This window comes from Eleutherodactylus coqui, chromosome 7, assembly GCF_035609145.1.
Source record: "Eleutherodactylus coqui strain aEleCoq1 chromosome 7, aEleCoq1.hap1, whole genome shotgun sequence".
Taxonomy (NCBI): Eukaryota; Metazoa; Chordata; class Amphibia; order Anura; family Eleutherodactylidae; genus Eleutherodactylus; species Eleutherodactylus coqui.
The window spans coordinates 69,333,098-69,347,592 of record NC_089843.1 but is presented as its reverse complement, the minus strand read 5'-3'; the positions used below and the strand labels follow the sequence as shown (position 1 = coordinate 69,347,592).

Sequence of the window (14,495 nt, the reverse complement as noted above, 5' to 3'; positions counted from 1 at the left end):
CCTAGCACTATGTTTACAGTCCCACTGTTTGGCACTTTTGGGGGATGATAGTAGGAATTTTTAGTGTACATGATTGGACCTCCTATAGTAACTTTATTAAAATGTCACATCAATATCCTTATTTTAATATTCTATTCTGCAGTCGTACTTATCTTTTTCCTACCAGCTAGCACAGATATAAAATAATAAATTAAGCTGTACTCACCTGTTCAACGAACCCCATCGTTCTGGTCCCTGGTTACTCCTCTCCCCTCTGGTCCTTGTATACTTTCAGATCTAATGGTCACAGTCCAGGTTTGTAACTGTTGGGGTACATTGATACCACTGTGCAGTGTTAAGCGAACAGAAACAGTTGAACCATGTTTTGGGTCGAACTTTACTAAAAGTTCAGTTTGACACAAACCCCAGGCTGCTCATCTCAGCCAAACCTACTAAAAGAAGGTGATGGTAGTTCAGTGTGCCTCAGTGGTTAGCACTGTTGCCTTGCATTGATAGGGCCCTGGGTTTAAATCTGAGCAAGTTCATCTGTATGAAGTTTGTATGTTCTCTCTGAGTTTCTTCTTCTCAATAAATGTATATGCTATATAAGGTGATCGTTACTATTATGAAGAAACCTACACAAACATGGGGAGAACATATAAACACCACGTAGATGTTATTCTTGATCAGATTTGAACCACACTGAGCCACATTGGAGAAGCACCAACACATTCTTTTAGACAGTGTTACGTATATAGTAGTTTTATGAGTAGTGGTAAAGTTTTGGTTCAAACTAATTTGGTACAAAACAGAAAGATAGAGGGTACGATTAAGAATCTTTTCCCTATATCAATACACCAGTTAGGTGCATAAACATGCAGAATTGGTGATATTCTGACAATTATAAAACATAAATTTTATTGAAAACATGATTAAAATAGTGGTACTTTAATAAACATGTAAGAAACATCAGACCAGTGCCAAAGTAATACCAGAGGACAATAAGGCCATAAACGGTAAAAAAAACCCCCAAAAAACTGAACATCCTTACCACATGATAATCAAGGCTTGCCTTCTTAATATCAAGTCTGACTTGATATTGCAATAGTAATATCCACAGGTGTTGAAAAAGGTATCACATGCCATACCTGTGATTCCTTGTTCATCTAGTGCATTCTAGTATGAAAGAGGCAGAGTTACTAGCCTGAAAAAGGCAACCTCATACCGTTCCTATTAAAAAGACCCTACTGTATCCCTAAAGGGTAAGGGTCTCGTTCTTAACGCCCCAACATACTTTGTCTGTGTAGTATTACTGGCAGACTCTTCAGAGGACTCAAATCCAATAAATAAGTGTTGGGATGTACCCTCACACCTAAAGGATTACAATGCCACCCAGGTGAAATGTAATAGTAATTGCACATGAGGGGGTGCACTTATTGCAAATAGTGGTTAGGTAGGGTTGCCTGAGTGCAGAATATAGTGATAGTGAGTACATATAGTAGTGGCCAGAATCCCTGAGGGTTTTTTACCCTTCATGAATTTACTGGCCTTTGCTATTGCTTTGGTGGTGGTCTGATGTTTCATACATATTTTTTAAGGCACCACTATTTTAATCATGTTTTGAATAAAAGTTATGTTTTATAATTGCTGTAATATCACCAATTTAAACTAATTTGGCCCAAACTTTTTGCTGAAATGCGGCGTACAACCAAACCAAACTTTTCAAAAGTTCACTCAACACTCCGCTGTGATACGTAGGTCCCTCTGAAGCCAATGAGTGGCCACATCGATCATGAGCCTAGACAGAATGCGACCTCACTGCCCAAAAGTAAGTGGAGGTCAGAGGGGACAAGATCAGTCCGAGACGGGAGAGAGATAGACACAGAACAAGAGAATATAGCTCCATTTATTACGTTATACCTGTGCCAGCCTGTAGGAAATAGATAATTACAATTGAACAACTCCTTTAAACTATTATAGTGTTCCAACAAAAATGTAAAAAAAAACAATCGTATAAAACGTAAAAAGCTAAAATAAAAAAGACATCCATCCACATGTGACCTAAAGCATTCTGCTAGCTAGAATGGATAATGAGATGTACAAAATTACTAATTTAACACATTCAGCATCTACTTTCAATGCCCAGGGCAGCAACCAACTTGTGATTCTCCCTGTGTAGAGTTACTTTGACACTTGCTGAATTTCATTCATCCTTCCAGCCCTATGTCTATCCATCTAATTATCTTTCCATCCATCCATCCATCCATCCATGCGTCACTCCCTCAATGTTCCTTTTCTTGCTCTTTTTTTCTATAGTCATGCCTTTTCCCCAGATGGATCTTACAGATCATTCTCACCAGTGCAGCAGAGAAATAGTTTTTAATTGTGTGACAAGGAAGAATGATAGATAAGGAATATTACCTGTCTGCTGTGCACAGTGTATTACTTCATATTGCTGCAGTCTCATCATTTTTCCCGTGATTATAGTTGAAATGATGTTGACTGAGGAGTGCTGATTAATTATTTTTTCGAAGATTTAGACTGAAGACGTCCTAATTGCACAATGTATTGTTTCAGCGAAGGATTTCGAGATTCATTCAACAGAGACATATTTTACAGAAAAAAATGTAAACGAACAATTTGACATTGTGACAGATTAATACTTAATCATTACAACAGCAGAACAATTAGACAGCTTAAATGTGTTCTACATCCTAATGTCTATACCACTTCAGGAATCCATATTAAAACATTCTTCTCTGAAAGGTCTGTCACTGTTTGACTGATCTAACTAAATCAGCGACTAACCAAGGATTTAACTGGATTACCACTAGGCTGGCAACATTTAAACTTAATTCCAGGAAATTAAAATCTGGGGAATTACTTTATGATTAGAAAGGTCAGTTGTCTCAGATGAAAAAAAAAAAAGTATTTTGAGCAGTAGAGCATGCTGGGATTTTAACCACTTATCAACTGCATATGGACTTGGATTTTTGAAAAAATATTAGCCGAGTCGTATGTCATTTTTTTATCATCATTACATACTTCTATCATAGACAGGTGTTGGATTTTCATGCAGAGCTCAGAGTTATATTAACTTTTGGATACATTATATACATTTAGCTGCACTATGTGCTGTATGGGCATTGGTTCCGGAATGGAAAACTTTTTATCCTATGTTGCACATGGGGTTATTCCTCTTTAAAGGGGCTGTCCCATTCATGGCTGCTTTACAGATGTATCAGTCGGAAACATAACTGGCACATCATGATACCTTGATTCATAGCATTGTAGTATCTTGTACAATAGTTGAGTTATAATGCATGAAATGTCAAGTTAGCATTTGATACATCTGTACATGCAATCCTTGTGGTCACACAATCCACCAGCAAATGTAGGCTAAGGGTGATTGCCACCCTTGTGTCCACCTGTGAAGATGACCTTCTTTCTCTGTGTGTCTTGTGAAGCTACGTGGATTATTCTCCTACAGGTTCTGTCCTCCTCCGCCGATGTTCTGAGATGCCATTGTCAGCCCAACGGCGCACCCATGGCGCAATCACTTAGTTCTGCTATTGTATTTATGTTGTGAGATTCGTTCTGGGGTTGTATTTATGTTATGGTTATGATTGCCATGACTGTCCAAGACTGTTGAGAGTTTGCAGTCAACAGGAGCACTCTGAATATGTGTTTACATGGGAGAATAATGGCAGCAAGATGCAGGACTGGACAGAACATAGCTGTACAAATGTGAATGGAACACCCTGAACCTCCCCAACAGGACCCGCCTCAAAGTGGAGCACATGTCCTAAAATGGACGACCCCACTACTTGTACGAGGCAAGGTCCAAAGTCAGAGAGGAACCAGACTGGGGGGCTATGAATGGACTGGATGTAGAGCACAGGACTCTGATAGATGACAAACAATCAGACAACTAATCATAGACAAATATGATTATATGAGAGTACAGAACAGACGGGAATACAGTGTACGAGACTGATAACAAGCAGGAATGCTGAGAGTTTTGATAAGGATACAATACAGGGAGTGTAACCAACCCCGTCATCAAGGAGGAGCTGGTTTATATATAAGAAAGTAGCTGACTGACTGATTGGACATTCCTTCAACCCAACCAACACATTAGCTAAACAAGTCTTTTAGAGTTACTAATTAGCTGGCTGGAATGTCAATCACCATGCAGTCCTTTAGCTAAACAGCAGCAAGGAGATGAGTGTACCGGGTTGTGTTCTTGCCACACTAGCAAACAGCTGATGCTACTTGGCAAAGAGGTCACTGCCAGGAGTAAATGTAGCAGTACATGATGGCCATTAAAATAATGGTCCTACTTGTAATACAAGCACAGTTTAAAGTCAACCTATATGGAAACTGCTCTAACAGAGCGTCTTTCCTATCTGGATAATAATGGGGGGGTCCCGAGTAAGGGACTCTACTCTTTGGCATTCATATGCTCTAATATGGCATACACCATTGATTTTGTTCTTAGTACAAGTCCTTCTTCTGACTCTGGCTCTTCCCCTTTGATGTTCTAAGGCACCACTGACAGCATTTTGTCCCCCACCTCACAAACACTTAGTTCTCCTACTGTATTTAGGTTGTGAGCTTAGTTCTGGGGCTGTATTGCTGTATTTGTGTTATAAGCATTGTTCTGGTGCAGTATTTATTCACTAAGTTGTCCTGGTGCTGTATTTATGTACCGAGCTTTGTTTGGGTGCTGTATTTATGTACTGAACTTAGTTCTGGTGTTGTATGTATGCTATAAGCTTGGTTCTGGTACCGTATTTATGTTAAGAGCTTGATTCCGGTACAGTATTTATTGGTTCTGCTGTGTCTGTATGTGGCTATTTGCTGCTTTTTGCACAAGCAGAATGCAAGTAGAATGCCTATTGTGTGTTTTTCATCTGCACAGGGTGCCATCCAAACTTAGGCTGGCACTGGCCATAGCATTTCCTTTGTGCCAGATGCTTTAGTACAACTGGTATATTTGGGTGGCTGTGACCAGTGTGATCACCAGATGGGCCAGAATAAAATCATTTTTAGTTCCATGACTGATTTTCAAGACAAAAGCTAAACAGTAGCAGACGGCAGGCAGACTGCATGCTCTATTTTGCCATTAAAATCATCGAAACCTCAACAGCATGGAACCAGTGGCAGTGGAAAGAGAGCCTAATGTAATTTGGTAATTCTATGACTGTGGGAAAAGAAACAGGGTGATTGCAACTCAAAATATGATTTCCAAGCCTTAGACATATTCAGAAAATAATTAGAACAGAACTTATTATTTGGAGCTTAAATAAAAAAAAGGTTAAGCATTGATGTACAGCAAATAACTCAGATTTATGTAAAAATGAACAATCAACTGCCTAGTATAGATGATCCACAGGGGAATGCAAATACATTTACAGCATTGCTTTATGAAACTAAGAAAAGCATGATATGGCTGCATCCATGCTGATATATGGATCTACATATTTGTGTTTTCTTTTCATCCCTGGATTCCTACTTGGCTGAAACAAACATATAAGGAATGCATTGATGTGTCCATCCACAAACTGGGATCTAAAATACCCAATCATTGGCTTCTGCAAATGAATACTAACTTACAACAGACACATGTACATATTTTTGAAGTATTTCAGAAGTACAGGTGGGAGGTAATTCTCAGTATGAATTGATATAGATTTATACTTAGTGTAATAAACAGTAAGAAGAGGCGCAGAGTACAAAGAGAAAGATATGGAAAATTCTATATTGCCGGAAGATGTCAGCAAAAATAAGAAAACAATAATTAAAGATAATTAAAAAATATTCAACGAGGGCAAACACAACACCCTCATTATTTACTGTGTTTCTTGATTTTATAAAATGCTCTGTTTTGCTATTTTGATTACCATAGTTTATAGATTTAAAGGGGTTTTCCAAGATTAGCAAAAAAGGAAAACAAGGCTATATCTGTCTGTGAGTTGTGTCTACTAGAGATGAGCGAGTATACTCACTAAGGCACATTACTCGAGCGAGTAGTGCCTTAGCCGAGTATCTCCCCGCTCGTCTCAAAAGATTCGGGGTCCGGCGGGGGACGGAGAGCGGCGGGGGAGAGCGGGGAGGAACGGAGGGGAGATCTCTCTCTCCCTGTCTCTCCCCGCTCGCTCCCCGCTGCAACTCACCTGCCACCCGTGCCGGCCTCCAAATCTTTAGAGACGAGCGGGGAGATACTCGGCTAAGGCACTACTCGCTCGAGTAATGTGCCTTAGTGAGTATACTCACTCATCTCTAGTGTCTACTATTAGCAATTCAGACACAGCAGTACTGCTGGCCAGATTTGACTGCACTCTGATCAGTCTGATCTCTGAAAGTCTCTGAAAAACTGGTGGTTCTAGATGAACCAAAGTCAGCAGCGGGTAGTAGCACAAAACTTCAAGTAGAAAAGTCCAGCAAAAAGTATAAAACCAAAGCTTTATTTTGTAAGCTTAAAAAAAATAGTAAAATTAGGGCATCCTGGTTAGCCTACAAGTTTGAAACTAAACAGGATTCCTACTCATGAGTAAAACCCTGTGTGGTTTGAAACTAGTAGGCTAACCAGAATGTCCTGATTTAAATTGTTTAAATTTACAAAGTAAGGCCTCATTCACATGAGCGTTTTTACATGGCTAGTTTAGCTGCGATAAAAAATCGCAACCATGTGAAGCACTAATTTCCAATGCATTTATTCACATGGGCAATTATTAGCCGTGTTAAAACATTCGGCCAGTCAAGATAAGACATCGTTGGCAAAATATGTTGGCCGATGTTTTGATGCATCCAGAAGAGATTGGTCTTGCCCTATCTTTTGGCTGTGACCAGCTGGCAGCTTCCATAGAAGCCTATGGGAGCTGCCAGCAAAAAGAAAGTGGGGGAGGGGTAGGGAGCTTAGCAGCACTGCAAAACTATGCCAGCTGGCTCTATTGAGCCAGTTGAAGGATTTCTCCTGGCCAAAAGAAATGCTGGGCTGTGGCGCATGTACGCTGCACTAAGCTTTCTCTCATTCGTGAGATTTTCAGCTGCGGTGTGGGTGCATGGAAATCAAAACTCTCATGAGAAAGAGGCCTAAAGCTTTGGTTTTATATTTTCACTGTAGGAAGTGCTGGACTTTTCAATGTGGAATTTTGTGTCTGCTGTTGCAACTCATAATCAAGTGAATGGGACTGAACCGCCATACCATAAGCATCACATGGACAAGAGTTGTAAAAACATAACAGATATAGTCCGTTTGTCTAATTATGCAAAACCCTTTTAAAGGTAGCCTTTTGTATGCATCCACGACCAGGTTCATCCCTATAGATATATCTTTCACTCATCCACCTATCAACAGTCCGTGATTAAGCCTCTATTTTTTGACTTTCCAGGCTGTGACAATAGACCCCAGATGCCACCCATGGGCTTAAGAGGTCATGAAAGCCAGGCCACCTCTAGTGAACCATTTCCAGGAAGACGCTTCTCTCAACGATGGGCACATACCCTTCCAATCTGTCCCAGAGGTGGGAAATGTAGAATTTGGTCAAGACAAAATTAAAGCATCCACTTGTATAGACGTGGAGCTGTATCCTGAGGAACTAACTGAAATGTGAAATCTGTCCCCTGTATACACAGGAAAGGGAAGTAGGGGTAATATAAAAATGATTTCATTACTTTATGAATTCTTGACACATAGTCAAGTTTAACAACATATATTTTTAGACATGTTAATATACATATACATTCAATATATTTATGCATGGTCATTTAGCCAAGGCACTTCAATGGACTGTACTCATAGTAGGCAGTCTACATATTAAAGAGTTTGTGGAAAGATTAGTTTCTTTGTGAACAAATAATCAGGCTTTCCGTTGTGACTTCACCCTGGAGCAATTATTCATTTCTCTTCTTAGGTTAATGTAATATGCATGCACAGTTGCTACACAATATATAGTTGAAATGCCTGGGCAGGACTCATATTTATTTTTCATTTTTTCACACTCTTTAGTTATTCCTATGTATTAAATGAAGCTTGAACTAATAGTTTTATAGGCACAGTGGAGACAATGTATACTGACCACATCATTAGAGCCTTTTCATGATTGGAGCTTATCTGTATAGAAATTAGACACGTGATCCTGGAGTGCAGCATAAAATCAAGTGAGCAAGTTTTCAATAATAATAATAATAATAATAATCTTTATTTGTATAGCGCCAACATATTCCGCAGCGTTTTCAATGGATTGGTTTCAGTGGGAATCCACTTTATAATGGGAAAATCCAGTCACCTGAGTGACTTTGAATGAGGCCTGGTCATCGGTGCTAGACTGGTCGAGGCCAGGATTTTAAAAACTGCCGATCTTTTGTTTTTTTCCGATGCAATGATGTCAAGAGAATACCAAGAATGGAATTATCAAGAAAAAAAGCAAGCGAAAGGAGATTTGGTGAAAGAAAATAACTTGTTGATGAAAGGGGTCAGTGGAGGATGTCAAGAGTCGTTCTGATGAATAAGCTGTGCACAGTCAAGTAATTTGCAGCCAATGTTGCTTCTCCAAATAACATGCCTAAACCCACAACTCGTTCCCCAATACGGATAAGCTATAGACGGTAGATGAACAGTTCCAATGCAATTGCTGTCTAAAAGAAACAGAAAGACAAGTCTCCAGTGGGTGAAAGATCTCAAAGTTAGGTGCGAGCAGCATGGATTAATAAACTAGTTTGCAGCAACTGCAAATAGCTCTCCTGTCTACATGGGCCAATATCCTTGAAAACAATCTCAAAACCCAGTGGAATCCATGCCAGAAACAAATTGCTGCAGTTCTGAAAACTAAAGAAGCAATCACTGAAAATGGCCATATACTTACTGATACAAGAGAGCAGATATCTGCACCACCTCATCATCAAGGGAGCCATTTACACCTGTGGAGGACACCAATGAGAAGGCTACTCACACAGCCTCCTAATATAGAGGGGGGTGGCTGCTTAGTGTATACTCCTACACAGAGTACAGGAGTACGCACACAGATTGGCTGCCTGCATGCTGAGGTGGTGCAGATATCTGCCCTCCTGTATCAGTAAGTATATGGCCGTTTTCAGCGATTGTTTGTTTGTTTTTATATTTTTCTTTCTGTGATACCTAAAAACTAAAGGAGGCCCAATGGGCTACTAGATGTGCGTCTTTAATAAAGTGGCCATTCAGTGCAGATAACACCACAACTTTATAAAATACTATACTATACAACAAGCCGATAGTGTAATAGTTCTATATTTTCATGCACATCTATACAAGAAAGTGCAGATAATATTATTAAGAAAAAAAGGAAAAATAAGTGAAAACAATTATTGTAAAAAAGAAATAAAAGTTATGCTGGTCAGAAAATGGAGACAGAATTTTCTTTTTCAAACATATCCTATTTCTTAAAACTGATACAGCAAAATAAAACATTAATACATTTGCTGCCACGATCCCACCGACCGACAGAGTAATGATGTCATTGCTGGTGCAATATATATGCCATGAAAATAAAGACGCTCCCCACCCGCCACAAAGATGGCAAAATTGTGTTATCTTTAGAGATGAGCGAACCTACTCGGCCACGCCCCTTTTTCGCCCGTGCACCGCGATTTTCGAGTACTTCCGTACTCGGGCGAAAAGATTCGTGGGGCGCCGTGGGTGAGTGGGGGGGAGAGGGAGAGAGAGAGGGCTCCCCCCTGTTCCCCGCTGCTACCCCCCGCTCCGCCATGCCTCCCCCCGCCCCCCGAATCTTTTTACCCGAGTACGGAAGTACTCGAAAATCGCGGTGCTCGATCGAGTAATTACTCAAAATGAGTAGGTTCACTTATCTCTAGCTATCTCTTATATTTCACTCCACTTAGAACTTTTAAAAGTTTTCCAATACATTATATGGTACATTAAATGGTACCACTGAAAAAACAAATCATCCCACAAAAACCAAGCCCTCATACAGCGACACCAATAGAGAAGTAAGAGTTAAGATTTTTGGAAAAGAAAAAAGGGCCACATCCTTAAAGTGAGCTTGTCACCTCCGGTTAAAGTATTTTTCATGCTCACCCGCTCCGTGATTCCCGCAGTGCCCGCTGCTGAAGCCTGTGAGCCGCAATAGACAGCGCCGCGCACACGTCTTCCTTACAAGTCTATGGGAGAGAGCATGCACTGCCCTGTGAAGAGGGTCGGATGTTCAGTGCAGCTCACCCAGCTTCCGAATTTAGTTTATGGCGCAGTAGGGAGATGAAAGGTTCCCTTTAAGGGTTTTAACAATACCATGACTATATAGTGCAGAAATAGAGTACTGTTCAGCTTCTAAGTAGCAGTGCCACATATGCCTAGTATCTCTCACCCAACAGTGCTAAATAATACCAATATATAGTGAGCAAATAGTAGCTTCATACATACATTAATCTACAGTAATAACAATCCATTGAATGTCTAAATATATGCTATGCAATTAATATTTAGATTCGGGGCAGTCACAAGCCTTGGATGGCGAGAAGCTAATTTTAACCAAAAACCTTGTTATCTGCCCATTTTTGCCTTGTATATGGTAAGGGAATATAAACTGTGCAGTACAAGTCATTACAATATACGGATGTAGCAATCATTAACATGACCACCGCAGCATGATAACTTGTTTTACAGCATTGTAGCACGCTGTTGTTAAGTTATCGTCACGTGTTAAATGTTAAGTTAGCATTTGCTACATCTGTACTTGCCTATTATAACATTTTTCAAGCAGAGCCCTTGTGAACCCAATACATAGAATATATTATATGGAAATAAAGCATATGGGAAATTGGATCTTTGAATCTGGGATTTATCAGCTTCCATAGCTGATGCTTTTGGTAAGAAATCTGATGAACTCCTCGCAAGACTTTAATCAGGTGAAGACCAGACATAGCCTGCAGGTCTAGAAAGTAGTTCTTTTAAACACTGTCTGGGGTACAATAAAAAGAAGCTCATTTACAGTATGTAGACAGGACACAGGTAATTTCATTACTGGAGCTTACCCAATGAGACCTAAGTGTTTCCAGTAAGTCCTGCTAAAGTCTACATTATAGACAAGGTGGTGAGAAAACAATGAAACATTGGCTAGACTCTTAGCATGTCTGTACAGGCAAAATTGATAAAAAGCATAAAAGAAAATTACATTTGCAATTGATTAACTTGTGAATACCTCACCACTTAAGATAACATTCAGTATATATGTATCCCACAAAGTAAACAGTTAATCTGTACTAATGCATTAGATCAAATTTCAATAGTGCTATGAGATTTTTACTGAAAGGGTTTTTTCGGGACTGAGATGTTGATGACCTAGGATGACGGTTGGTCATCAATAAGAGAGCACTGTGGGTGCTCCATTCAGGATGTTTCAGTTGTTTCATGTGGCCACGGTGCTCCTGTGAGCGCTACGTCTTCTCTGACGCATACCAGACACGGCATTTCATAGTAGATGTCCCTGGTGTAGCAGCTCAATCCCATTCAATTTAACATGAATAGTAATTATTAGGACATTGTATAGTACCAGTGTTTTTTGGTGGTGCAGTGCTCAGCTCTGCTACATGCACGTTACACATACACAGGACTGCTACATGTACAACACATACAGCTCTGCTAGATACAACAGGGATTAAAAGCAGCAGAGCAGAGTCCTGCACACACTCATCACCCCTGGTCATGTGACACCAGACTCCTCCCACAGAGTGACTGATCACATGACGGTGACATCATCACATGTCCTGTAAGCACATGGCTACTGTAGGTTTTCGTTAGTATTCCACCCCCTACAAACAAACACCTAGCCAGATAGTAGCCGTGTGCTTACAGGACCAGTGATGATGTCACCATTATGTGATCAGGGGTGGAGCATGTAACTCACTAACTCACGCACGCACGGATGGATAGGTGCTTGCAAAGGCGTAACTATAGAGGATGCAGGGGATGCGGTTGCACCCGGGCCCAGGAGCCTTAGGGGGCCCATAAGGCCTCTCTTCTCTATATAGGGAGCCCAGTACTATGAGTAAAGCATTAAAGTTGGGGGCCCTGTTACAAGTTCTGCATCGGGGCCCGGGAGCTTCAAGTTACGCTTCTGGGTGCTTGTTAATATTTTGAGTGGGCTGTAGGCCATTTGACCGATAAAGTTATGTCACAGTTTTCCTCAAAAGGCTGATCAATGGGGGTCCCAAGCAGCCTATTAGCAGGAGAAGCTTACTTTACCTATAAAGCTTATTGTCTTCGGCACATATCTAAAACAAGTTTGTCCAAACTGCTGTCATGCTTTAAAACCTCTTTTTATATCTTCACATCATAATATGTCAAGGGCTTTAAGGAGTTAGAATAGCTTGACTTACTCATCAAGGTGAGCACATGGGCACTGGTACTTCACCTACATTATCACCATTGTGAGGACTTCAGTAACTAACAGCCACACTCCTGCTACAACTTGGAGAAACTCTGATCCTGATGGCTAAACCTCTCAGTGCCTATATCAAGTCTGACCACGATCCTGTCCAGGGATGGGGGTGCAGGGCTTATTGTCATTATCGCCAGCCCTAGCACCATGATTGAGGTACTTGTATTACTATGGAGATAGCTGAGGACAAGATAATGGTCACCCAGGGCTATTGTACGTTAAGGTACTTTTACATGGAACAATTAGTGTACACCAAAATCTCTGGATGGTTCAAAATTGAAGGATAATCATTCAGTGTAAACAGGGCTAACAATTGAATAATTCATTTGCTTCCTCATTTGTAATATCTGTGTATGCTGCAGCTTTTTAATGCTCCCATAGACTTTCATGGGCAATTTTGGTCAATAAATACAGAGCAAAGTAGGACGTGATGTGATTTTCTTTTCACGTGCAATATCAGCCTGCATTAGAAAAACGCACGTCTGTATACACCAATTTACTTTAACGGGGTTTTCCTAGTTATTCGTTTTATACAGTTTTGGTCTCCTTGTTCCCAAAGCTACATAAAATCAATATACTCATTGTGGTGCGGGACTGCCTCTTGGGTGGTCCGGTTCCACGGCATCTGTCAGGTGACGTCAGAAGGCTGAGTGACGTCATGTAAACCTGTCACGTGGGCATTTTAACATAGAAGCTTCCGTTTGGTCTTCCATTGGCTACAGCTGTCACGTTGGTAAACAACCCATCTGACCACTGCAGTATTCATAAACAGAAGACTGCAGCAGCGGTGAGCAGTGGTGGTGGTGGTGGTGGGGGGGGGGGGGGGGGGGGCGCGTGCAGTGGGAAATGAGTGTTTTGTTTTATTTTTATATTCAAGGTGTCCCCTCACAGCTATCAATGTTAGCGGAACTCGGAACACTTCTTTAACCCTTTCCAATCCACTGTCTGACGTCTGAAGACATTCTAAATAAAGGCTGTACAGCTCCGATGTCGGAAGACATCTGACAGGGTACTCTTACTGTATATTATTGGCCGCTCTGTTGTCGGGAGCCTCTCCAGCATGTCACGTATCGCAGTACTGGCTCCAGCCAGCAGATGGCGCCATTGTATAATGGCCGAAAGAGAAAGCCCCCTAGGAAACCCTGAATTCAAAATTGGATTGCAAAGAGTTAATAGGTCCGTGTGTTGTCAGTATTCAGTCAATAAAAATATGGGAAGCATGGGGACAAAAAATATGTGGCGCAAATATATGAGCATGAGAATACAAATATAACAAAATATAAGCGCTGCGGAATATGTTGGCGCTATACAAATAAAGATTATCCTTATTATTATATACATATATAGCACTACTTTTCAGAATAAATTACTACAACCCCAATGTTAACTCGACGCACCGCATTTTAAACCGATAACACGCGTCAAGATTTGTTGTGATCCGCTTGGATCCATCATGCGGTAGTTTCCAAGTGAGTGTAAGCCATGTAGCTTATATGAACTACATCTTACCATAAGTCAGTGAGTCTTCATGTATATAAATCAATTTCTAATATATTTTCACTTACTCCGTGCATGAGAACTGTTTTCTGTCCACAAGCAATTAATACGCATTGCTTCTGTATCACAGTCTGTATGTCCCAAACAGAAGATTTATGCTTGATTTTATTTAGCTAGACTGCTTTGGAGATGGCATCCAGTATCCTAGTGATACATGATAATGCCACATTCAAAATGACAGCAGTCAAAGCCTTGGGGCAGAAGATGCTTCTTGAGATATGTTCAATTGCTGTTTAACTCTGTTTAGCCTAAGGTGCAGGAAAGAAGTTGCTGATTCTTTCAAACATGTTTAAGAATCTTAATAGTGTCCTACTATGTCAAGATGTGCTGCCATTCTGCCGTGATTATTTCAGCAAAGCCTTCCAGAAGACAGTTCCTATTTTAATAACACGCATAAAGCATTTAATTGTGTTTATATGGTAACAGTTAACATTTAGTATTCTTCAGATGCGCACTATTGCTTTTACTTATTTACATACTTTATTATTTAGAACTTACTGAAAATATAGACAGATCTCGTGC

The 14,495-nt window shown here is 40.4% G+C and overlaps 1 protein-coding gene across 1 annotated transcript in view; it reads left to right on the top strand.

Moving 5' to 3' along the window:
- LOC136573515 (protocadherin-9-like) overlaps nt 1–14,495 on the top strand; it is a 737,068-nt gene that overhangs the window by 697,946 nt on the left and 24,627 nt on the right. Inside the window, exon 3 of the mRNA XM_066574791.1 lies at nt 7,377–7,508. Within this exon, the coding sequence (XP_066430888.1) occupies nt 7,377–7,508 (132 nt within the window). The remainder of the gene's footprint in view (nt 1–7,376; nt 7,509–14,495) is intronic.